Source organism: Moschus berezovskii, chromosome 6 (genome assembly GCF_049115385.1).
Source record: "Moschus berezovskii isolate FMDL1 chromosome 6, NW_MosBer_1.0, whole genome shotgun sequence".
NCBI lineage: Eukaryota > Metazoa > Chordata > Mammalia > Artiodactyla > Moschidae > Moschus > Moschus berezovskii.
In genome coordinates, this window is record NC_142465.1 from 39,576,180 (window position 1) to 39,601,583 (window position 25,404).

At 39.9% G+C, this 25,404-nt stretch overlaps 1 protein-coding gene across 1 annotated transcript in view; it reads left to right on the top strand.

Moving 5' to 3' along the window:
* The window catches only part of DBX2 (developing brain homeobox 2), a 40,564-nt gene extending 22,216 nt beyond the window's left edge, over nucleotides 1–18,348 (top strand). Inside the window, exons 3-4 of the mRNA XM_055396551.1 lie at nucleotides 10,178–10,365; nucleotides 18,010–18,348. Of these exons, the coding sequence (XP_055252526.1) occupies nucleotides 10,178–10,365; nucleotides 18,010–18,348 (527 nt within the window). The remainder of the gene's footprint in view (nucleotides 1–10,177; nucleotides 10,366–18,009) is intronic.
* Nucleotides 18,349–25,404: the final 7,056 nt, after the last annotated feature.

Sequence of the window (25,404 nt, forward strand, 5' to 3'; positions counted from 1 at the left end):
TGCATTCCTGGGGTAAAGTCCACTTGGTCATGATGTATGATCTTCTTAATGTGTTGTTGGATTCTGATTGCTAGAATTTTGTTAAGGATTTTTGCATCTACCATACACCAAAATAAACTCAAAATGGATTAGAGAGCTAAATGTAAGACCAGAAACTATAAAACTCCTAGAGGAGAATGTAGGCAAAACACTCTCTGACATAAATCACAGCAGGATCCTCCAAGACCCACCTCCCAGAATATTTTAAATAAAAGCAAAAATAAACAAATGGGACCTAATTAAAATCAAAAGCTTCTGCACAGCAAAGGAAACTATAAGCAAGGTGAAAAGACAGCCTTCCGAATGGGAGAAAATAATAGCAAATGAAGCAACTGATAAAGGATTAATCTGCAAAATATACAAGCAGCTCCTGCAGCTCAATTCCAGAAAAATAAATGACCCAATCAAAAAATGCGCCAAAGAACTAAACAGACATTTCTCCAAAGAAGACATAAAGATGGCTAACAAACACATGAAAAAATGCTCAACATCCCTCATAATCAGAGAAATGCAAATCAAAACCACAATGAGATACCATTTCACACCAGTCAGAATGGCTGCTATCCAAAAGTCTACATGCAATAAATGCTGGAGAGGGTGTGGAGAGAAGGGAATCCTCTTACACTGTTGGTGGGAATGCAAACTAGTACAGCCACTATGGAGAACAGTGTGGAGATTCCTCAAAAAACTGGAAATAGAACTGCCATATGATCCAGCAATCGCACTCCTGGGCATACACACCGAGGAAACCAGAATTGAAAGAGACACATGTACTCCAATGTTCATTGCAGCACTGTTTATAATAACCAGGACATGGAAACAACCCAGATGTCCATCTGCAGACGAATGGATAAGAAAGCTTTGGTACATATACACAATGGAGTATTACTCAGCCATTAAAAAGAATGCATTTGAATCAGTTCTAATGAGGTGGATGAAACTAGAGCCTATTATACAGAGTGAAGTAAGCCAGAAAGAAAAACATCAATACAATATACTAACGCATATATATGGAATTTAGAAAGATGCAAATGATAACCCTGTATATGAGACAGCAAAAGAGACACAGATGTATAGAACAGTCTTTGGGACTCTGTGGGAGAGGGTGAGGGTGGGATGATTTGGGAGAATGGCATTGAAACATGTATATTATCATATGTGAAACGAATCATCAGTTCAGTGTTGATGCATATTACAGGATGTTTGGGGCTGGTGTGCGGGGATGACCCAGAGGGAGCATAAGGGGAGGAGGGAGGTGGGAGGGGTGTTCGGGATGGGGAACTCATGTACACCCAGGGAAGATTCATGTCAATGTATGGCAAAACCAACCAATATAATATTGTAAAATAATTAGCCTCCAATAAAAATAAAAATTAAAAAAAAAAAGGCAGTGTTAAATTCTCCTTTTCCCCAAAGCAGTGTAAGGAAAATCTTTGATAGTGTATTCATAAGGTTCCTTTCAAAATAGCATACTTCTCAGCTAAAATGAAATGGAAAATTTTAGAAATTATGCAGAGAATGACTTTAAGAAAAAGACTACATGAAAATGTGTAGGTGTGTTAATTATGTGGAATATCTCATTGAATTAATCAAATCATTATTTCTTTGTCTTTGAGTACCCAACTTGAATTTAACTTCTCAAGAATTTTATGCATTAAAAAACAAAATTTAAATTTTAGCAGCATTATGAAGATATGAGTGAGGAAATACTATTCTGGAATAAATTGTTTTAGCTTTGTTGGTAGGTGAACTTAGATTCTGCATTTAGAGGTAATTTTACTATCTTTTCTTCCTTGTTAAAACTTAAAAGAATTTAACATACTCTTGAAATTTGAATTTAGGATTTTGTTGAAGGCAGCAGGAAAGGGACCTTGTTATTATTGTAGGTTGGTCCTAAGAGTGTCACTTTCAAATGTGGCGATGGCTCTGTTGGGCACACACCTTGATAAACACACCTGTCCTGGCTGTGTTCTGCTCTCAGCTGGAGTGGTCAGTAGGTTTAGAGAACTGAACAAGACCTATGCATACTTGCTAAGTTGCTTCAGTCATGTCTGACTCTTTGCGACCCTACATACTATAGCCTGCAAGGCTCCTCTGTCCGTGGGATTCTCTAGGCAAGAGGATTGGAGTGGGTTGCCATGCCCTCTTCCAGAGGATCTTCCCGACCCAGGGATCGAACCTGCATCTCTTATGACTCCTGCATTGGCAGGCAAGTTCTTTACCACTAGTGCCACTTGGGAAGCCCCATCAAAACCTATGGAAATCCACAAAAGGCTGCCTGAGAGCTTCTTTTATAAGGATTTATCTTTAGTACTCTTAAGATTTTCAGAAGGATGCAGCATTTTGTGATAATAGATAAATAGTCTAGTTATTGTGATGAACATGTAAATGAGTTTGTGTGATGAGTTGAACATAGGTTTTGACTTCTCAATAATGAAGGGAGGGTACTCTATAGATAAATGACACTCAGTCAACCAGGAAGAAGGTTTAAAGGAGTCAGAGACTCAAAGACAATAGCTTTTCCAAGTTGATGGCTCTATTCAACAATTCCACAGAGGCAGTGAAAGCATTCAAGTAACATTTTTGGAATGGAGTTTTCTTTCTCCCCAAATGTTCATAAGTAGTAGTAGCAGCCTACCCTGGGCTAGACAGAGACCTCCACCAGTTTATCTACTGCATTTTTCTCTATCGTTCATCACCCTGTATCATTCACACACAGCACACCTCCATTTGAAGTGCCTTTCATAAGGCTCACGTCACACAGGGATTTCCCAGGGATGGAGGTGGTACAGGGGGTCCGTCGCAAGATGCTGGGAATTATACCTTTGAAAACTTTGTTGTCCTAGGTCGTTCTGCCATTTTAATGACTCTCCCCACCTTCTGACCTCTTTCCATGACCATCTGTAACTTTGACAATCTTCAGTATAGTTTTAAAGAGTGTCCGTTGGCCTCTGCTTGCATGTGCGGTCTCAATTGCAGAAGTTATCTTTCCAGAGCCTCAGTTTTTTTCCTATGGAAATAAGGATGCTAGTATCTTCCTCTTGGTATTGTGGTAGAAAATTCATGACACACTGCTTATTGTTGGCACATACAGCAGCACATACTGAGCCCCAAATATATATGGATATCACACTATAAAATAATATACGGTCATCTGAAAATTGGCAGTCTATAGCTCCTTGAGTTGATGGCCCTGGCTTCTAAAGCCTCTTATCTAGGCATGCTCTATCTCTGTATCTGTTCATTGTTATTTTTTAGTATTTATTTATTATTGTCATCTGTTAGTTTCCATATAAATCAGATTTGTGTCATGAATTTAGGAATAATCAGAGGTATTCATTGCTTGTGACTTTTTAATAACTTCTGAGAGACTTTTAAATCACCATCAAGTTCTTGAAGTCCCTATGTTTGTTTTGCAGGTGTAAATTTGAGCTCATATTCCTAGAATTAGAAGGTAGGAAAATGGGGTAAGTTCATCATTGGTTTATGACGGATCCAGAGAGACCCCACGAAAGACTCCCAGGGGAGACATGGAGAGGAGCAGTGGTGGTAGAAGCAGCATCTTGTCTCATGCTTCTTCTAGGAAACTGAGCCACGTGGAGGCTGAACAACAGGCTGCTGCATAATGAACAAATCATAGAAGAAATCAAAAGAGAAATCAAAATATGCATAGAAATGAATGAAAATGAAAGCACAACAACCCAAAACCTCTGGGACAGTGTAAAAACAGTGCTAAGGGGGAAGTTCATAGCAATACAGGCACACCTCAAGAAACAAGAATAAAGTCAACTAAATAACCTAACTCTACATCTAAAGAAACTAGAAAAGGAAGAAATGAAGAACCCCAGGGTTAGTAGAAGGAAAGAAATCATAAAAATTAGGGCAGAGATAAATGCAAAAGAAACAAAAGAGACCATAACAAAAATCAACAAAGCCAAAAGCTGGTTCTTTGAGAAGGTAAATAAAATTGACAAACCACTAGCCAGACTCATCCCAGGGATGCAAGGATTCTTCAATATCCACAAATCAATCAGTGTAATACACCACATTAACAAACTGAAAAATAAAAATCGTATGATTATCTCAATTGATGCAGAGAAAGCCTTCGACAAAATTCAACATCCATTTATGATAAAAACCCTCCAGAAAGTGGGAATAGAAGGGACATACCTCAACATAATAAAAGCGATATATGACAAACCCACAGCAAACATTATCCTCAATGGTGAAAAACTGAAAGCATTTCCCCTAAAGTCAGGAACAAGACAAGGGTGCCCACTCTCACCACTACTATTCAACATAGTTCTGGAAGTTTTGGCTACAGCAATCAGAGCAGAAAAAGACATAAAAGGAATACAAATTGGAAAAGAAGAAGTAAAACTTTCACTGTTTGCTGATGACATGATCCTCTACACAGAAAACCCTAAAGACTCTACCAGAAAACTACTAGAGCTAATCAATGAATATAGTAAAGTTGCAGGATATAAAATCAACACACAGAAATCCCTTGCATTCCTATACACTAATAATGAGAAAATAGAAAGAGACATTGAGGAAACTATTCCATTCACTGTTGCAACGAAAAGAATTAAATCAGTTCAGTTCAGTTCAGTTCAGTCGCTCAGTCGTGTCCGACTCTCCGCGACCCCATGAATCACAGCACGCCAGGCCTCCCTGTCCATCACCAACTCCCGGAGTACACTCAAACTCATGTCCACAGAGTTGGTGATGGCATCCAGCCATCTCATTCTCCGTCGTCCCCTTCTCCTCCCGCCCCCAACCTTTCCCAGCATCAGAGTCTTTTCCAGTGAGTCAACTCGTCGCATGAGGTGGCCAAAGTATTGCAGTTTCAGCTTTAGCATCAGTCCCTCCAATGAACACCCAGGATTGATCTCCTTTAGAATGGACTGGTTGGATCTCCTTGCAGTATAAGGGACTCTCAAGAGTCTTCTCCAACACCACAGTTCAAAAGCATCGATTCTTCGGCGATCAGCTTTCTTCACAGTCCAACTCTCACATCCATATATGACCACGGGAAAAACCATTGCCTTGACTAGACGGACCTTGGTTGGCAAAGTAATGTCTCTGCTTTTTAAATACTTAGGAATAAATCTACCTAAGGAAACAAAAGACTTGTACACAGAAAACTATAAAACACTCGTGAAAGTAATCAAAGAGGACACTAATAGATGGAGAAATATACCGTGTTCGTGGATTGGAAGAATAAATCTTGTAAAAATGAGTATACTACCCAAAGTAATTTATATATTCAATGCAATCCCTATCAAGCTACCAATGATATTTTTCACAGACTAGAACAAATAATCTCACAATTTGTATGGAAATACAAAAAACCTCGAATAGCCAAAGCAATCTTGAGGAAGAAAAATGGAAGTGAGGGAATTAACCTGCCGGACTTCAGGCTCTACTACAAAGCCACAGTCATCAAGATGGTATGGTACTGGCAATGTTTGCTTGTTTTCCTTATAAAACTGAATCACAGGTAAAACATGGAGTGGAGATGCATTATTTATCTATAATGGTGTGACAATAACCTCTCTTAGTTTTTATTTTTGCTTTATCAATCTTTTTTTCCTCTGCATTTTTACTGAGCGTTAGCATGATATGTAGATTATATATCAATATAGTGTATTTTTTTTTTGCTGCTGCCTGATCTTCCTAGTCATCTTTAATGGCTCTTTAAATTTTCATTTAGTAGGTATAACATGATGTGCTTATGCATTTCATTACCTTTGGGTATTTAAGTTTCTGTCCCTAATTTTAATATGTATGGCTATAATAATGGTAGATTGGATACATTTATAAGTTAAGAATTCCAGATCAAAATATGAAGTGAGAAGGGCCTGCTGGAATTTGAGGACACTGTTGCCATGCTGTATCGGAGATGCCATGTGGTCCTGACCAAGGACAGGGAGCAGAAGCCCATAGTCACAAACAGTAGCTCTGGCTGTGTTCGTAAATGTTTCTTTCTTCACAATCTTGACCCACCAGTGGGGGACAGAGGAGGGAGCCAAGAATTTGGATTCAAAAAGTCTTGCTACTATTTAATTCTATCTTTTGTGCCACATTGAGCCTTAACTGCTTTGAACACTTTTTCATCTGATCAGATGTCTTTAGCATATGATGATCCTTACTGTGGGCTCAGCACTGAAAGTTGTCTTGTGCTATTTCATCAAATCCTTAGAACAACTCTGTAAAGTAAGCTGAAAGGGTGAATAACTCTCTCCAAATCACACAGGTATGTGCCGAGGTCTAAACCTAGTTTTCCCATCCTCCAGAGTCCTCTGTCCTGAGGCTTCCCAGAGAGACACCATCTCAGCAGATGAATCTGTGCTCTGAAATAAAATGCAGAAGGCTAATTCTGTAGTATCTATACCAAGGATAGTTCAGAAAAGAAAAGCATTTAGAAATATATGAACATATTGAGATATTCATACTATTTTTATCAATATTATTGACCATAATTGCATGTGTGTGTGTGTGTGCGCACACTCAGTCATATCTGACTCTCTGTGACCCTATGAACTGTATAGCCCGCCAAGCTTATCTCCATGTCCATGGGATTCTCCAGGCAAGAATACTGGAGTGGGTTGCCATACCCTCCTCCAGGGGATCTTCCTGACTCAGGGTTTGAACTGGTGTCTCCTGCATTGGCAGGTGGATTCTTTTATCACTGAGCCTTGACCAGTATTGCATAAAACTATTTAAGCCTCTGAGAAAGAAATAGTGAATCCAATTGCCAAAGCCTGACATTAAGATATGACCTTGGTGTGAGTCAGGCAAAAGTAATTGGTTCTATAGATGGAGAATTAACCAAGATCCCACAATAGGATGAATCGAAAATACATCAGTAAAACTAGAACTTGGTAAAGAATTGAGCTTCATTACATCCCAAGGATTATGGCATTTCTGTGGAGATTTCTACGAGTGTTGCAGAGCTCAAAGAAAGAGAGAGAGGCCAGTGTTTCTTCTGGGAATGTCAGGATGGATGAGAATGAGACATAACCCGGAGCTGAGAGACTAGCTGGAAGTTGTTTATGAATCTTTCAGACAAATAGGAAAGAAAGCAATTATATTGCAGAGGTAGAATAGACAAGATTTATCCATTTATTGACATTTTCTTCTAAAATACAAGTCAGTATTGTGTCAGTACTGTGTAGGGTTAAGAACATTTGTTTTGGAATGTCTTTGGACAAAGTTCCTTAAGCTACCTAAGCTTCCTTTTATTCATCTTTAAAATGTAGGGAATAATAGTAGCATTCATGGCATAGATAGGTTGGGAGAATTAAATGAAATAATGCGTATCAGCAGCTTACTACAGGGCAAGTATGAGGACAGAGGAAGTGCTCAGTGTGTGTTTATTATTATCAAGTCACATCCTGCTTAAACATATTCTGTTGATCTTCACTACCTATTGGATAATGTTCCAGACCCTTGTAGTCCTCTTCAGTCTGATTTTGCTCCATTCCATAATCTCTACACCACAGGTCCAGATGTCTTCAAGAGCTTGACAGGTAAAAAGCAAGTTAATGAGGCTGTGGCAAACGAGGGACCACGTGCTTCCTATGGGGGCTTCTGCCATTCACTCTGGTAGCTCTTTGCTCTGTGGGAAGGTAAGCTCAGTGAGGTTACCTTTGAAGAGATGTTGAAAACCCGAGTTTCAAATGAAACCTCCCAATTATTAATTATGAACAGCTAAATCAGAATTTTTTACCAACAGTCTAAGACCAGCAAAGCGCACCTCCAGGCTGGATATGGTTTCCAGTTTGTATCATCTGCTTTATGCTGTTCATTGGCCTTGCTGACTGTTTACTTTTCCTTGTTGTTCAGTCGCTAAGCCACGTCTGACTCTTTATGACACCGTGGACTGCAGCATGCCAGGCTTCCCTGTTCTTCACTGTCTCCCGGAGTTTGCTCAAACTCATATCCATTGAGTCAGTGATGTCATCCAACCATATCATTCTCTGTTGTCCACTTCTCCTTCTGGCCTCAATCTTTCCCAACATTAGAGTCTTTTCCGATGAGTCAGGTCTTCGCATCAGGTGGCCAAAGTATTGAGGCTTCAGCATCAGTCCTTCCAATGAATATTCAGGGTTGATTTCCTTTAGGAGTAACTGGTTTGGTCTCCTTGCAGTCCAAGGGACTACTTTTCTTTGGTGTCACTTTATTCCTTTGTGCCTTAGTACTTTGAAACATGCTGGTCATTCTGCCTGGGTTGGCCTTAGTTCCTTTTCTCTGGAACTGAATTGTTCTTTTAGACTTGACTCAGCCTATTTTCTCTGAACTCATCACTTCATTTTCTGTAATGCCAGATCATTTTTGAGATCATTCTATTCTAGTACTTAAGACATTCATTTGCTTCTTTATTTGGAAATAATTATTAAGTACCAAAATGCATACCAGCTACAACTGTAAGCTGGAGTCCCTGCTCTCCTACTGCTTGTATTCTGGAGTGATGTTCGTGTGTTGGTCCTGCCATGAGAAGGTGAACTCCCTGTGGCAGGTACCATGTACTTTTTGTCTGGTTTCCTCAGCAGTTAACCCAGTGAGTCTGATACCAGTGTATTAGTGTCTTCTTGCTGCTGTAACAATTTCCACAAACCTACATCTTAACACAAACTTACTGTCTTTACAGTCACAGAGGTCAGAAGCCTGAAATGGGTCTCACTGGATTAAAATCATGGTGTCGGCAGGACTGCATTTCTTCTGGAGGCTCTAGGGGAGAATTTGTTTCCTTGCCTTTCCAGTTTCCAGTGACTGCCTGCATTTCTTGGCTTATGGCCCCTTCTTCCAATATTCAAAGGAAGAAGTGTGACATCTTCAAAACTCTCACTGTGACTTCCTTTTTTGTCTCCCTCTTCCACTTACATTGGACCTACCTGGATTCTCCAGGATACTCTCCCAATTTCAAGGTCAGCTGATTAGCAACCATAATTCCATTTGAAACCTTAATTCCCCCTTGATATTTAATGTAGTATATTCATGTGCTCTGAGGATTAGGACATGGGTATCTTTGGGAAGGACGTAATTCTACCTACCAATACTAGAAAACTGAATGAACGAATGAAGAATGGTGAATGATGAATGAAACTCACAGAGGCTGGGAACCAGTGCTGTGCCAGCCAAAAAAGGCAGAAAAAGTAGTGTCTCTGCCCTGAAGGAGCTGATAATCAACTGAACTGAGAGGGTAGGAGGTGATTGGAGGGCTTCCAAACCTTCCTTCTCATATTAAACATCTCTGACTCTTGCCTACTTTCCCTGACATCCCAGATTAAGGTTGCTGCTGCTGCTGCTGCTAAGTCGCTTCAGTCGTGTCCGACTCTGTGTGACCCCATAGACGGCAGCCCACCAGGCTCCCCTGTCCCTGGGATTCTCCAGGCAAGAACACTGGAGTGGGTTGCCATTTCCTTCTCCAGTGTGTGAAAGTGAAAAGTGAAAGTGAAGTCGCTCAGTCGTGTCTGACCCTTAGCAACCCCACGGACTGCAGCCTACCAGGCTCCTCCGTCCATGGGATTTTCTAGGCAATAGTACTGGAGTGGCTTGCCATTGCCTTCTCCGCAGATTAAGGTTAGACCCATCGTTTTGTGTTCCTAGGCACCCTCCTTAGGAATACTTCATCACACTTGTGATGCTAGTTCAATAAATGCCTCCCCCTTGGTTTTATAGGTAATGAGTATGATAGAACATATGTCTTACTTTTCGTTGTGTAGTACTGAGCAGAGTGCCTGGCATATGGTAAGTGCTCGACAGTTTGAGACAAAAAATGAATGAATAAGTAAATGAAGAATTAGAGAAAATTAAGTGTTTAAACCGTCTATCACTTGTTCTACATTGGAGCTTTGTAACATGGGACCATGGACTTTCTGACATGGCATGCAAAATTGGGAAGGCAAGCATCTGTATTTTTTTTTTCCCCCAGTGGGGAGCAAAGAACTTTTATCAGATTCTCAATGGAGTCCATGACCAAAATGAGGTTAAGAAGCACTCTACATGTGCAGAATTCAGAGATGAGATAATTTGGTCATGGAAAAGAGGTAGAGGATATGGTTCTGGGGAATATGAGTGGAATTCTCCTCCCAAAGCTAATGGGACTTTTTGTATTATTTTTTCCCTCTAGGAGAAGAGAGTGTACTGCCTCTTCTGACACAAGAATCTACTTCCAAAGCTCGGAGGGGCATTTTAAGAAGAGCTGTCTTTTCTGAGGACCAGAGAAAGGCTCTGGAGAAAATGTTTCAGAAGCAGAAATATATCAGCAAAACAGACCGAAAGAAACTTGCCATCAACTTGGGACTAAAAGAGTCACAGGTACTGATGAGCAGGAAGATGTGTGATCAGCACACAGCTCCTGATTTCTGAAGGAATCCAATGAAGTCCATTCATTGGGCAACTGTTCCTTGTCCTAAGCATGATACTGGACCCTGAGGCATTATTGAAATCACTCTCATAATTTTTTAGTGAGTGGAAATATGTGCAACAATTCTTATTTGGAAATTGGTCCATTTGCTGAGAAGTCTAGGTTTTTGCCTGGTTAATTCTTCCCAAATGAAAAAGAAAAACAAAGGCTGTGGCGTTTACATCATTACATTGTTTGCTCTGTTTTCAGAGAAACTGGCCGCATAATTGCCTACAAAAGCAGGAACCAATTTTCCTGTCTTTTTCTTCATTTCCAATCCAACAGTCAAGGCATAAATGAATGACTCATAAGTACCTCTTAATAGATTTCATTATCTTATGTCAAGTACAGTTAAGTAACTTCACGTTTGCAACCTTTACAAACCTTTCTTGTACAATGGCATTTCATAAATTTTGAAAGAGACTTCCTGGCCTTTGGGGAAGTGCAGCATACTCCATTTAAAGATTGGCCTACTTATAAATAATTAACAGTATAAGGCACTGGTGTTTTCCTGTTTAATCCTTGTTATGAAATATCCCCATTTTCTAGATGAGGAAATGTAGAGAAGTAAACAGAGATCCAGTGTCACAGAGTGAAACTGCTGGGCTCCCCACCCCAGGCAACCTGACTCTGGAATTTGCCTTCTCTTTAACCTGGAACCACCATGTACGTTTGTGCAGGCTGTTCACTGCACAGGGGCACTTGGCTCATGGGGATGGCAGCAGCTGAAATGCAGCAGGTACTCTAACTGGCTTTCCTGGTTCAGGGCTCCATCTACCTGAATTTTTTGAATCAGCATAAAAGCTTTAAAGGGCTAGCAGAGGCTCTGTGTTAACCACCATGTTCTTCTGTACTTTCCCTCAATACAAATGACCTGGTTTCTAACTTTAGATGTTATTAAACTAGTTATTTTTGGATGAAACCTTTCTTAACCTTGCTTCCTTTCCTCAGGGAAATAATCTGTCCCCCTGACCCCTGACTTTTTGTAGTCATAGGAGGCAGTACAAGGTGTGTTTGAGGGTAGTTGGCCTAGATCAGCCAGTATGTGTTTTCCTCACGTGTTTTACTGGTGAGCCCATACCCTTAATTGACTGCTCTGTGCCTCAGTTTCTCACATTAAACACAGGGACAAGTATAGGAATTCTGTCTATGTCACAGAGCAATTTTGTGTCTGTAACAGACAAATCAGTAGTTATATCCTGATGGTCTGTTTTATGTAAGACTCAGAGCTTCCCGGGTGGCTCTCATGGTAAATAATCTGCCTGCAATGCAGGAGATGCGGGTTCAATCCTGGATCAGGAAGATCCCCTGGAGAAGGAAATGACTACCCACTCCACTATTTTTGCCTGGGAATCCCATGGACAGAGGAGCCTGGTGGGCTACAGTCCATGGGGTTGCAAAGAGTCAGACATGATTGAGCAGTTAGTACACTCTGTGCTAGGTAAGAGGGAATATTGATAAGTACTGATTCAGGTAACACTCCTTGGACCCCAGGAATGTTTACAACCAACTGAGAAGACAAAGCAGAAGCTTACAAGCAATTAGATAAGAACATAAAACAATAATATAGGAAACAGTGCCTGGCAGGTTAGTTATACTGCCATATAGGAGCTGGATCAGTAGTTCTTCTAGAACTTATATATCTCTTTGGAGCCTTACAAATAATTCCCGCCTCTGGAGGGGATGGTCATATGACTGGTCCATATATCCTTGGGGAGTCTAGTGATAGCAATTTTCTGGTCCTCAGAGGAATTGTTGAGTCTGAGAAAGGACCACATGAGGGCTCAGTAGGCCTGGCCTGCATTGCATTGGCCTGGATAAGTGTGTAGTTTTGTAAGTTTGGGGGCCTCTGGTTGAACTGGAACTTGAGGTAGGTGTTGTTTAGTTGCCAAGTCACGTGAGACTCTTTTTCAACCCCATGGATTATAGCCCACGAGGCTCCTCTGTCCATGGGGTTTCCCAGGCAAGAATACTGGAGTGGGTTTCCATTCCCTTCTCCAGGGGATCTTCCCCATCCAGGGGTTGAAGCCGCGTCTCTTGCAAATATATTGGCAGGTGGATTCTTAGGTGTTAAAGAGCAAAAATGGCTAGGATTAATCTGACAGTGCTCTGAGAAAGTGTGAAAATCCATAGTATCTTCTTTAAAATGGACTATTGAAAAAGGATTGCATCAAGCTATTAAATAATATTTCTGAGGAGTTGACTGTAATATTTCCACTCTGAGAAAGCAAACTGTTTCTGTATTTTCATGTTATCTCTCAGTTCTTATCCATAGGCACATAGTTGTACATAGTTGATTATATTGGTTTTAAAATTCAAATGCCTCAGGAAAGAATGTTTTTTATCTCATTGAGTTTGGTGAACATTTCAGAAGTAGGTTAACATTTTCTTATTTCATATGTTGTCATTGTTGTTCAGTCACTAAACTGTGTCCAACTCTTTGTGATGCCACGGACTGTAGCACGTTAGGCTTCTCTGTTCTCCACTATCTCCTGGAGTTTGCTCAAATTCAAGTCCATGAGTCAATAATGCTATCTGACTGTCTCATCCTTTGTCATCCCCTTCTCCTCCTGCCCTCAATCTTTCCCAGTGTCAGGGTCTTTTCCAGTGAGTTGGCTCTTTGCATCAGATGGCCAAAGTATTACAGCTTCAGCTTCAGCATCAGTCCTTCCAATGAATATTCAGGGTTAATTTCCTTTAGGATTGACTGATGTGATCTTCTTGCTGTCCAAGAGACTCTCAAGAGTCTTCTCCAGCACCACAATTCAAAAACATCAATTGTTCGGCCGTCAGCCTTCTTTATGGTCCAACTCTCGCATCTGTACATGACTACTGGAAAAACCAAAGCTTTAACTATACAAACCTTTGATGACAAAGTGATATCTCTGTTTTTTAATACACTGTCTAGATTTGTCATTGCTTTCCTTCCAAGGATCAAGCATCTTTTAATTTCATGGCTTCAATCATTGTCCTCAGTGATTTCGGAGCCCAAGAAAATAAAATCTGTCACTGCTCCCACTTTCTCCCCTTCTGTTTGCCATGAAGTGATGGGACTGGATGCCATGATCTTAGTTTTTTAAATGTTGAGTTTTAAGCCAATTTTTTTTTCACTCTCCTCTTTCACCCCCATCAAGAGTCTCTTTAGTTCTTCTTTGCCATTAGAGTGGTATCATTTCCATATCTGAGGTTGTTGATATTTCTCCCGGAAATCTTGATTCCAGCTTGTGTTTCACCCAGCCCAGCGTTTCTCATGATGTATCTGCATATAAGTTAAATAAACACAGTGACAATATATAGCCTTGTTATACTCCTTTCCCAAATAAGCTTATAAGTTTGTCATATATGCACGAACACATAAAAAACACATGCTAAATCACTTCAGTTGTGTCCTACTCTTTGTGACCCTTTGGGCTGTAGCCTGCCAGGCTCCTCTGTCCATGGGATTCTCCAGGCAAGAATACTGGAGTGGGTGGCCATTCCCTTCTCCAGGGGATCTTCCTAACCCACGGATTGAACCAGGGTCTCTTACATCTCTTGCATTGGCAAGTGTGTTCTTTACCACTAATGCCACTTGGGAAGCCCTATTTAAAAAAAAGATAGACTCTTGCATAATGATTACCACATCCCCTGACATTTGATGTCATTTACAGATAAAATAGCTACTTCTGTTATTTCTGTTTTACAGATGGAACCAGAACACAGCTCAGGCAGTAGAACTTTACCATGGGGCCAGGTGCCCCCTGCACACCCACTCCCAGGCACTATCTGCTCCTTCCTGACTGAGCTGCATGGATTAGTTTGCCCGTTTTTGTGCTTTGTGTAAATAGTATCACTCAGTTCATATTCTTTGGTGTATGGCTTCTTTCACTGACCATATTTTGTGAGATTCATCCATGTGGCTGTGTTGTAGCAGTAGCTCATGTACACTTATCACTGCGTAGTATTACATGGTACACCACGGTTTATCCATTCTAATGGTGGCCATTGGGATTGTTCCCATTTTTTGGCTGTTATGAAAATGCTGTTGACAATGACTGTTGTTTTACACTTTGCTTTCCCCCTGCCCCCATTCAAATGTCATGAGATACATCCTTGCATATCTGCATACATATTTACTTCATTTTTCTTTAGTGTCTTAGAACTGACCATTACATGGACATACTGTAATTCACTTAGCCGTCTTCAGCTTTAAGTTACTTCCTAGTTTTTGCTATTACGTATCTCTAGGTTAACGCGTCTGCCTCCAATGCGGGAGACCCGGGTTTGATCCCTGGGTCGGGAAGATCCCCTGGAGAAGGAAACGGTAACCCACTCCGGTATTCTTGCCTGGAGAATCCCATGGACGGAGGAGCCTGCTAGGCTACAGTCCACGGAGTCGCAAAGAGTCGGACACGACTGAGCGATGGAACAGAACAGATGCACTTTAAAAATATTAAAAGTCAGATAGGAAACTAGGAGTGGGACTTATAGGTTAAAGTTTATATATTTTTTAAATTGTGATCAATTAAAAAATTCCTTTCTAAGGAGGGAATATATGTGTACATACAGCTGATTCACTTTGTCTTATAGCAGAACCTAGCACAACGTTGGGAAGCAACTATATTCTAATTAAAAATAATAATAATAACAATGAAGTTTATACCTAGATACTTGAAAATGGATAAGTAAATAAATGATTAATAAAAAAGTTAAAACACACACAAAGATATTGAATTGTATCAGATTTCACTCCTAATAATGAATAGTCCTCCTTTTTTTAATGGCCCCACTATTTAAATTTTTGAAAATGTTGCCACCTTCATTGGCAGCTTGTATTTGTTATTTTTTTCCTAGTTATCAGAACTTGGGAATCTTTTAATCACTTTACTGGTTATTTTCATCTGAATTTAGACTTCTCATGGCTATACCATTTTATTTCTATCATATTGTCTTTTTGTTGATGGATATGCAGCAATTATTTTGTCTGTTAATCAAAATATTTGAAATATTATGGTTAGTAACATTTTCCTGTTAACAGCTGTCACAGAAATAACAAGTTTGTGGCTTTTTTTTTTTATTGTGGTAAAATACACGTAACATAAAATTTACCATTTTAACCTTTTGGAAGTGTACAATTCAGTGGCATGAAGTGCATTCACATTGTTAGCAGCCATCATCACCATCCATTCCAGAACTTTTTTCAGCGCTCAAAACGGAAATTTTGCACTCATTAAGCAGCGGCTCCCTGTTCCTCCCTACCCCAAGCACCTGGCAACTACCATTCTGTTTTCTGTCTCTATGAATTTGACTACTCTAGGTACTTCATATAAGTGGAATCATACTGTATTTGTCCTTTTGTTACTGGCATATTTCCCTGGATATGGTGTCTTCAAGTTCCATCTGTATTGTAGCATGTGTTAGAACTTTCTTCCTTGTTAGGGCTGAATGATATTCAGTTGTATATATAGACCACATTTTGTTTATTCATTCATCCATCAATGGTCATTTGGGTTGCTTCCACCTTTTGGCTAATATAAATATTGCTGCTCTGAACATGGTGTGTACAAATACCTCTTTGAGTCCCTACTTTTAATTCTTTCGGGTAATTTGTGTCTTTTTCATATGTTTATGGTCATCTTTATTTATCCAAAAGTTTCTCCTTTTTATGTAGTCAGATCTAGCTTTTCTTTTGTAGCCTTACTGTTTTGTTTCATGCTTAAGAAAACATTCATCTTCGTAAGACTGGAATGATCATCTTTTATATTTTCTTCTAGAACTTTTATAGTTTTGTGCTTATGTTTAGCTGTTTTATCTATCTAAGATTTTTACTGAGAGGTAGAACTTTTATGCATGTATGTGTGCTAAGTTGCTTCGGTCATGTCTTGACTCTTTGTGACCCTATGGACTATAGCTCACCAGGCTCCTCTGTCCATGGGATTCTACAGGCAAGATTAGTTTAATGGGTTGCCATGCCCTGCTCCAGGGATCTTTCTGACCCAAGGATCGAACCCAGGTCTCCTGCATTGAAGGCAGATTCTTTACCACTGAGCCATTGTTGAAGCCCAGAACTTTTATGATTTTCCCCAAGTACGTACATTTGTCTCAGTACCACATATGGTACACTTTTCCTGATACCACTTATGAAAAAAACTTCTTTCATGATTTTCTTCAAATTGAGATATTACTCAAAAATTTTCTAGACAGAAAAGCTAACAGGAGAAGAAAATAATTGATGTGATGAAAAGGCAAGAATCACTAATGGGAACACATAACTGTCTTAGTAAAAACCCATTAGAAATACTTGGCAGATTTTCTGGGAGTAAATACCTACTGCAAATAATAAGTGAGTTTATGAATAGAACCAAGTGCTCTGGTATGTACACAGTAGTACTGTTTTCTTATGAAAAGGCTTGTAACTGAGACTGCTGTGTTTTGGACTCAGCTGCCTGCAATAAGCTTCTTTTGTAGCCATTTTGGACATTGCCACTTACTTTGAAAGAATGTTTTGCCAATCTGGAAAGACCATCTCAGAGTTAGAGTTTTACTTCATTGGGAGAAATATTTGGTTTGTACACTTTAATAATTATTTCTTTAGGTAAAAATTTTCCAGTTTTTGTTTTAAAAATAGAAAGCTACGCAAAAGGATGCAGTGTAATGCACAGGAAAGCAGTGTGATTGACTTTTCAACAACCAGGAAACCAATTGTGATGTTTTTTGTTCAGGTACAGTTGATTATATAGTATATAAAGAGGGAAGTTAGTAGAAAAGATTCAAGTGGGATGGGGGCAGATATGGCTTAGATTAGAAACTACCATCGTAAGCACTTTAAGGTTCATTACAATCAGTTGTAATTTATTGAATGTAATTCTTTGAAGTTGATAAGCCGTGGGAGTACTTGAACTTGGAAATTATATTAAGCCTGCAATTTATTTGATCATTATGAAATGTATTTTTAATTTAGTCTCCAAGTTTCTGATGAGGTTTGAATGTTTATAGAGCCTCGGTACTGGAGTGGGACTGTCACTGAGTCTAGCCTAAGTACTTCCATTTTACAAGCTATGTGACCTTGAGCTAGTTCAGTGCTTTGAACCTCAGTTTTCTTATGTGAGCAATAAGGACTTCTTGCAGTCACTGTGAGAATCGAATTTTAAAATCTATGTTGAGTGCCTGGCTTGACACCTGGCACCAAAACAAACAAACAAACAAACAAACAAACAAACAAACCACTCAGATGATATTACTAGCTGATAACATTTCCTTTGGATAAATAATTTAGCATAGACTAAATGAGTTTTTAAAATATTGAAGAGTTAAACCAGTCTTGAAAGATGTCCAACTTATAGGATGTCACCAACTTAACCACAGTTGTTTTGTTTCATAAGTGTGTGTGTGGAGATGTTATATTAAAGTAATTTCTCAGATATTTCTGGACTGAAAAACTAACAAGGACTCTGCTAGGCTGGCTCTCATAATAAGGTATTCTGTGGAATGAACAGTGGGAAAAATTACAGTTTAAAATGCTGAAGTGAAGTAATGTGGAGTTAAGTGATCATTTTGTTCAATTACTTTATTACTAGGTGAAAATCTGGTTTCAGAACAGAAGAATGAAATGGCGGAATTCCAAAGAAAAGGAAGTACTTTCCAACAGGTGTCTCCAAGAAGTAGTCCTTCAAGAGGACCCCCTCTCGAGATCGGCTCTAGGCTTCCCTTCTCCATGTGCTTCACTCTGGGAAGTCTCCCAGCAGCACTCGAGCCCAGGATGGAGGGAGAATTCACCTGAACCTTCAGAGAGACTAATCCAGGGGAGCCCAGGGGCAGAGGCACTGCCCCCAGAAGCAAAGTCACTGCAAGGTGCCTTGTATTTGTGTTCTGAAGAGGATGCAAGAGACAAGGGTGTACTTACTGGCACAGTGTGAATGGACACAGTCTGCCATGTTAAAAGAACGCTTGATTAATAACATTCGGGCTCTAAAGCCTGCTAGCTTGTGCCTCATCAGTGCCTAAAACCTAATTCGTTAGGAGTGAAACATGGACTAATGTTTTAGGAAACCCTCTCCAGTGTTCTCTTATTTGGGTCCTAGACTCAGACTTAATTTGTAAGTGGAACAGAATCTCCTGGAATTGCAGTGAAACTAAAAAAAAAACACCAAGAGTAATAGTTGACTCAGTCGCTGCTCTGAGTTTGTGCATATATGCTTGTGTCTCTATGTGTGTATATATATAAATAGTCATTAAAAATACATTAGTAGAAACTAGTTCCTTTCTATATAGTGCATTGAGCAAATTCACTTCCTTTTATATGAAGAAAAACCAACGATGGACTGAGTGTTTTAAATTTTTTAAAAATTATGTGAAATTTGGACGTTAGTGCAAATTTTCATATCAATAGGACATGTTTTTAAAAATTCTCTATTTTCTGGCTTCTTTCAGTATCCAGCTATAAATGATTTTTAACAACTCAGCTCAGCAGTCCTAATCAAATGTGCCACTGTTAGGTACATACATTGAAAGTATGTATTTAAAATTAGTCCAGTAGGCAAGCTAGAAGAATTTCTGAATGTGACTGTTAGTATCTTTAATTTCCCAGGCTCTGGACTTCAGGCTGTGAAGTGATGTGTCAGTGATGGGGGTACCTATTTAGCTGCTGATTATCATATGATCTCTTTTCTGTAATGATGGGCCTTAATTAGGGTTTGCCAAACCAAATGCCTTTAAGGGCATGTCAGGAAAATAGAGGGCATGGCCCACCTAAAGATCTGTGAGTTTAATAATTGTTGAAATACTGTGTTGGCTGAACAAACATCTGTGCCAAGAAGTCTGTGACCTCTGGCTAAGACTTAAGTGTCGCAGTTCTTAAATGTTCCAAACAGGACTTCAAAACCCAACCCTGATGGAATCTGTAGTGATTGTTATTTGCACTTCTGATTATAGACTAAATTTTCCACTTAGGTGGTATACACGGTAATATTAGGTTATTTTTATGTATTAACAAATACCACAAGATGTTTTATGTTTTTTGAGTACTGTGAAATAGTATTATTATAAAATTTCATTTCTGGTAATGATTTGCTTAGTTCAGCTAGAATTTTTTATTCTAGGTCCAAGAAAAAATTTTGCTTCACTTTGAAGGAAATGAGGCAGAAAAAGGAAATGATGTGATTTTGAAGTAGATTATTATAATTTGTGGACAAGAAACATTATTAGAAGTTCACGATGTGGAATTTTGTTAGAAAGCTACACAGAGAGAGTGACTTCTAATTCGCTTACATTCTTAGCTATTGGCTTTGAGGGCTTAGAGTTTTTAGCAAAGGTAATATTTCCGAAGATAACAGTTTTGTCAGCATGAGGAAACTATTTTGTGTGAATGGAATTTGATTTGGTGTATGATAGCTTATGTCTTTATCTTTTGCTTGCAAGTCATCTCAGAAGACTCAATCCCTCTTTGTGGGAAGTGAAGCCAGGGGTCTGCTGTCAACAATTTCAATTTTAAAACCTGTCTTAAAATGAGTTATAGTATGATTCCTTTTATTTATATAATGTTAACCTCATTTACATTTATTGGGTCCTTTCTATGTACTGGAGACTGTGCTAAGCCTTTAGGGTGAATTAACTCATTTAATCCTCATGACAATGACCTAATGAAGTATAGGGACTATTACTGTTAGAATTCTCGCTACCTAGACAAGGGACCTGGAACAGTATGGTTAGGGAAATTTGCCCAAGGTCATGAGGTTAATAAATGGAATTTGACCTCTGGCAGTCAAGGTTCAACTCTTGAAATTTAACCAACCATTTGGGGGTATATACACTGCAAGGAGATCCAACCAGTCCATTCTAAAGGAGGTCAGTCCTGGGTGTTCATTGGAAGGACTGATGCTGAAGCTGAAACTCCAATACTTTGGCCACCTCATGCGAAGGGTTGACTCACTGGAAAAGACTCTGATGCTGGGAGGGACTGTGGGCAGGAGGAGAAGGGGACGACAGAGAATGAGATGACTGGATGGCATCACCGACTCGATGGACATGAGTTTGAGTGAACTCCGGGGGTTGGTGATGAACAGCGGGGCCTGGCATGCTGTGATTCATGGGGTCGCAAAGAGTCAGACACAACTGAGCGACTGAACTGAACTGAACCGAACCACTGTGAATGTATTCACCTAGTTATGGGATGCACTGTAAGACATACATTTTGAAGACTGAAGTGAAATTTATTAAAGAAATTCAGAAACACACCGTACTTTTAAAAAATATTTATTTTAATTGGAGGATAATTGCTTTACAGTATTGTGTTGGGTTTCTGCCGTATATGAACATGAATCAGCCATAGTTGTACATATGTCCCCTCCCTCTTAAACCTCCTCCCTATGTCCCACCCCTCTAGGACATTTAACGTTTTAGTATCTTACTTGGGAAATGTTTTTCTCTTCAGTATCTTCACTATTAATTTTGAAATGTTGGGAAAGTAAAGAATCATGAGGGTCTTCAGTTGTGAAGCCTCCTCCATAGAGAATAGACTCACAGGAGAACCTGAGTGTGAAATGAAAGAGTATTTTTCTCTCACTCTTTGCTGGAAATCATAGAGAGCTTACCCATAGATAAGCTGTTTCCGTGGATAAGTGTTTCTTGAGAATAACTTGAAAATCAAATGAAAGAAACCTGCATCCTGGCCATCCAGTTACCCAAGTGTTAGAAGTGGGCCTCTTGGTGCTGAAATGATCTTTCCCCATGGTTTCACCTCGAATTCTAAGACCCAGTGGAGGCTCTGTCTGTGTGATTGGCCTGATAATCATATACACAGATGCATCTTTTAATTGTTTTCTACCTTGGATGTGTTAGGGGCTTCCTTGGTGGCTCAGATGGTGAGGAGTCTGGCTGCAGTGCGGGAGACCTGGGTTCGACCCCTGGGTCAAGAAGATACCCTGCCTAGAAAAGGAAACGGCAATCCACTCCAGTATCCTTCCCTGCCAGATTCCATGGATGGCAGGCTACAGTCCCTGGGGTTGCAAAGAGTCGGACCCGACTGAGCAGCTTCACTTTTGGATGTATTAAAGCCTTAGGAAAAGAACATCTTGGATGAATATGAAAGTGAAAGTGTTAGTTGCTCAGTTCTGTCTGACTCTTTGCAATCTCTTCGACTAAGCCCACAAGGCTCCCTCTGTCCATGGAATTCTCCAGGCAAGAATACTGGAGTGGGTTGCCATTCCCTTCTCCAGGAGATCTTCCCAACCCAGGAACGGAACCTGGGTCTCCTGCATTGTGGGCAGATTCTTTACAGTCTAAGCCACCAGGGAAGCCCCTTGGATGAATATATTAGGGATATATAGGAAACACGCACAAACACACACACATGGCCCACAGGCATATGCTTGTTGTACCTTGACTTTGCCTTCATTTACCCAAAATATTTGGGGAGAAGTGCTGAGCTTCATAGTCTAATTGACAAGGGTCTCCTTTCTCCTTTAACTTGTGCTTAACCAATGTTCTCTCCACCTACAGTGTTCTTAAACATGTATTGGGTCGACCAAAAAGTTTGAGTCTTTCTGTAACCTCTTACAGAAAAACCCAAATGAACATTTTGTCAAACCCAATATTTCCTCTGCTTTCAGAATGAAGACTACTTTTCTCCACATGATCACATATGAGTATTTTTGCTATCTGCCGTCCAGACAAACACTATTCTATAAAATACCAGGAAAATAGAAACCTGAAGGCAAGCGTATTTAAAAAAAATATAAAAACATGCCAAATTACCTTAAGTGGAAGAGAAGAAAAAAATGTAAATACCATCCTTCAGCTTTTACGAAGGAAAATATAAAGCTAAGGATAAAGAGTTGGAAGTATACAGATTAGGAATGGTCATGGGGTCTGGAGATAGTGAAAGCCATGATAATTGATATTTAAAAGGCAATTCTATTTTCTTAGTACTAAAGTGGTTTGAATGGGTAACCTGGTTATTCAGGCCAGTGGTTCAGTCTCTAAAAATCCATACCTGTGAATGCCATGCCTTCCAACCAGTTTTGAATATGTGCTCAGATTGGAATATACTTCATACATGCTCTTCAAAAGCACCCACACCTCCCACTCCATCTGCTGAAAATCATACATATACTTACTTCACTTTTCAAATATAAGATCCTAAAAATATGTAAACCACATGTGTCATTTCTGGCCCCCTGTATTCCCCATTCTGATGCATCTTTTGCAAAGGTACATACTCCCCAGCTTACTCTGTGACCCATTCCTTGATGAACAGTGATTTTATCAAATTCTTCTGACCTTTAATAAATCAAAGCTCATTCCATTGTGCTCATAAGCTTCTTAGACACTGCTTCTGCACTCGTTTGAAACCCACAAAAATATTTTTTTCTGGATCTCATACTTCTTAGGTATTATATATAAGGCACTGTCTTCAGCTCTATGTAAATAAATATGAAGGAGCTCATGGTCCTTGCCCTCAAGGAAACTTAAGATCTAGTCTTGCCAAACATTTTTTGGAATCTTCCATGTCAGCAGTGACTGGATCCAGTAGTTTTGGGGTAAAAAATAGTGTCCTCCAAAATGCTATCTATCTATTTGCAAGAGTAGTGGCAGTTTTGTTATTCAGTTGCTCAGTCATGTCCAACTCTTTGCTACTCTGTGGACCGCAGCCCATCAGGATTCCCTGTCATTCACTATCTCCCTGAGTTTGCTCAAACTCATCATGTCCATTGAGTCAGTGATGCCATGGAACCTTCTCATCCTCTGCCACCCCCTTTTCCTCCTGTCTTCAATCTTTCCCAGCATAAGGGACTTTTCCAATGAGTCAGTTCTTTGCATCAGGTGGCCAAAGTATTGGAGTTTCAGCATTGGCATCAGTTTTTCCAATGAATATTTCAGGTTGATTTCCTTTAGGACTGACTGGTTTAATCTCCTTGCTGTTCAAGGGAGTCTTAAGAGTCTTCTCCAACACCACAGTTCAAAAGCATCAATTCTTTGGCCCTCAGCCTTTTTTATGGTCCACCTTTCACATTCATACATGACTACTGTAAAAACCATAGATTTGATTATATGGACTTTGGTCAGCAAAGTGATATTTCTACTTTTTAATATGTTGTCTAGGTTTGTCATAGCTTTGCATCCAAGAAGCAAACATTTTAAAATTTCATGGCTGCAGTCACTGTTCGCAGTGATTTTTCATCCCAAGAAAATAAAATTTGTCATTACTTCCACTTTTTCCCTCTCTATTTGCCATTAAATGATGGAACCAGATGCCATGATCTTAGTTTTTTTAATGTGGAGTTCCAAGCCAACTTCTTCACTCTCCTCTTTCACCCTCATCCAAAGGCTCTTGAGTCTCCCTTTACTGCCATTAGAGTGGTATCATTTCCATATCTGAGGTTGTTTATATTTCTCCTGGCAATCTTGATTCCAACTTGTGATTCATCCAACCCAGCATTTTACATGATGTTCTCTGTATGTAAGTTAAATAACCAGAGTGACAGTATAGAGCCTTGTCATGCTCCTTTCTCAATTTGGAACCAGTCAGCTGCTCCGTGTCTGGTTTTAACTATTACTTCTTGACCTGCATACAGGTTTCTCAGGAGACAGGTAAGGTGATCTGGTACTCTCATCTTTTGAAAAATTTTCCACAGTTTGTTGTGATCCGTACAGCCAAAGGCTTTCAGCATAGTCAGTGAAGCAGATGTTTTCCTGAAATTCCCTTGCTTTTTCCATGATCCAACAAATGTTGGCAATTTGATCTCTGGTTCCTCTGCCTTTTCTAAATTCAGCTCATACATGTGAAAGTTCTTGGTTCGTGTACTGCTGAAGCCTAGCTTGAAGGATTTTGAGCATAACCTTGCTACCACGTGAAATGAGTGCAGTTGTACAGTAGACTGGACACTCTTTGGCATTGGCCTTGTTTGGCATTAGAATGAAAACTGATCTTTTCCAGTCTTGTGGCCACTGCTGAGTTTTCCAAATATGCTGACATAATGAGTGCAACACTTCAATAGCATCATTTTTTATGATTTTGAGTAGCTCAACTGGAATTCTGTCACCTCCACTAGCTTTGCTTGTAGTAATGTTTCCTAAGACCTGCTTGACTTCACACTCCAGTATGTCTGGCTCTAGGTGAGTGACCATACCATCGTGGTTATCCTGGTCACTAAAACCTTTCTTGTGTAGTTCTTCTGTGTGTTTTGCCACCTCTTCTTAATCTCTTCTGCTTTTGGTAGGTCCTTACCATTTCCATTCTTTATTGTGCCTATCCTTGCATGAACTATTCCCTTCATATGTCCGGTTTTCTTGAAGAGATCCTAGTTTTTCCCAGTCTATTGTTTTCCTTTATTTCTTGGCATAGTTCATTTGAGAAAGCTGTCTTATCTCTCCTTGCTGCTCTCTGAAACTCTGCATTCAGTTGGGTATATCTTTTCCTTTCACTTCTCTTCTTTCCCAGTTATTTGTAAAGCCTCCCCAGAGAACCACTTTGCCTTCCTGTATTTCTTTTCTTGGGGATGGTCTTGGTCACTGCCTCCTGTAAAATTTAATGAGCCTCCATCCATAGATCAAAGATCTGGTAGACAGAGTGCCTGAAGAGCTATGGATGGAGGTTCATTAAATTGTACAGGGGGCAATGACCAAGACCATTCCCGAGAAAAGAAATACAGGAAGGCAAAGTGGTTCTCTGAGAAGGCTTTACAAACAGCTGAGAAAGAAATTTTCCCTGGTAGCTGGTAAAGAATTTGCCTGCAATGCAGGAGACTCTGGTTCGATCTCTGGGTCAGGAAGATTCCCTGAAGAAAATATAGGCTATCCACTCAAGTATTAGAAATTTTCCCTGGTGACTCAGATGGTAGACAATCTGCCTGCAATGAGGGACACCTGGGTTCAATCCCTGGGTTGGGAAGATCCCCTGGAGGAGGCAACCCACTCCAGTATTCTTGCCTAGAGAATCCCCATGGACACAGGAGCCTGGAGGGCTGCAGCCCCTA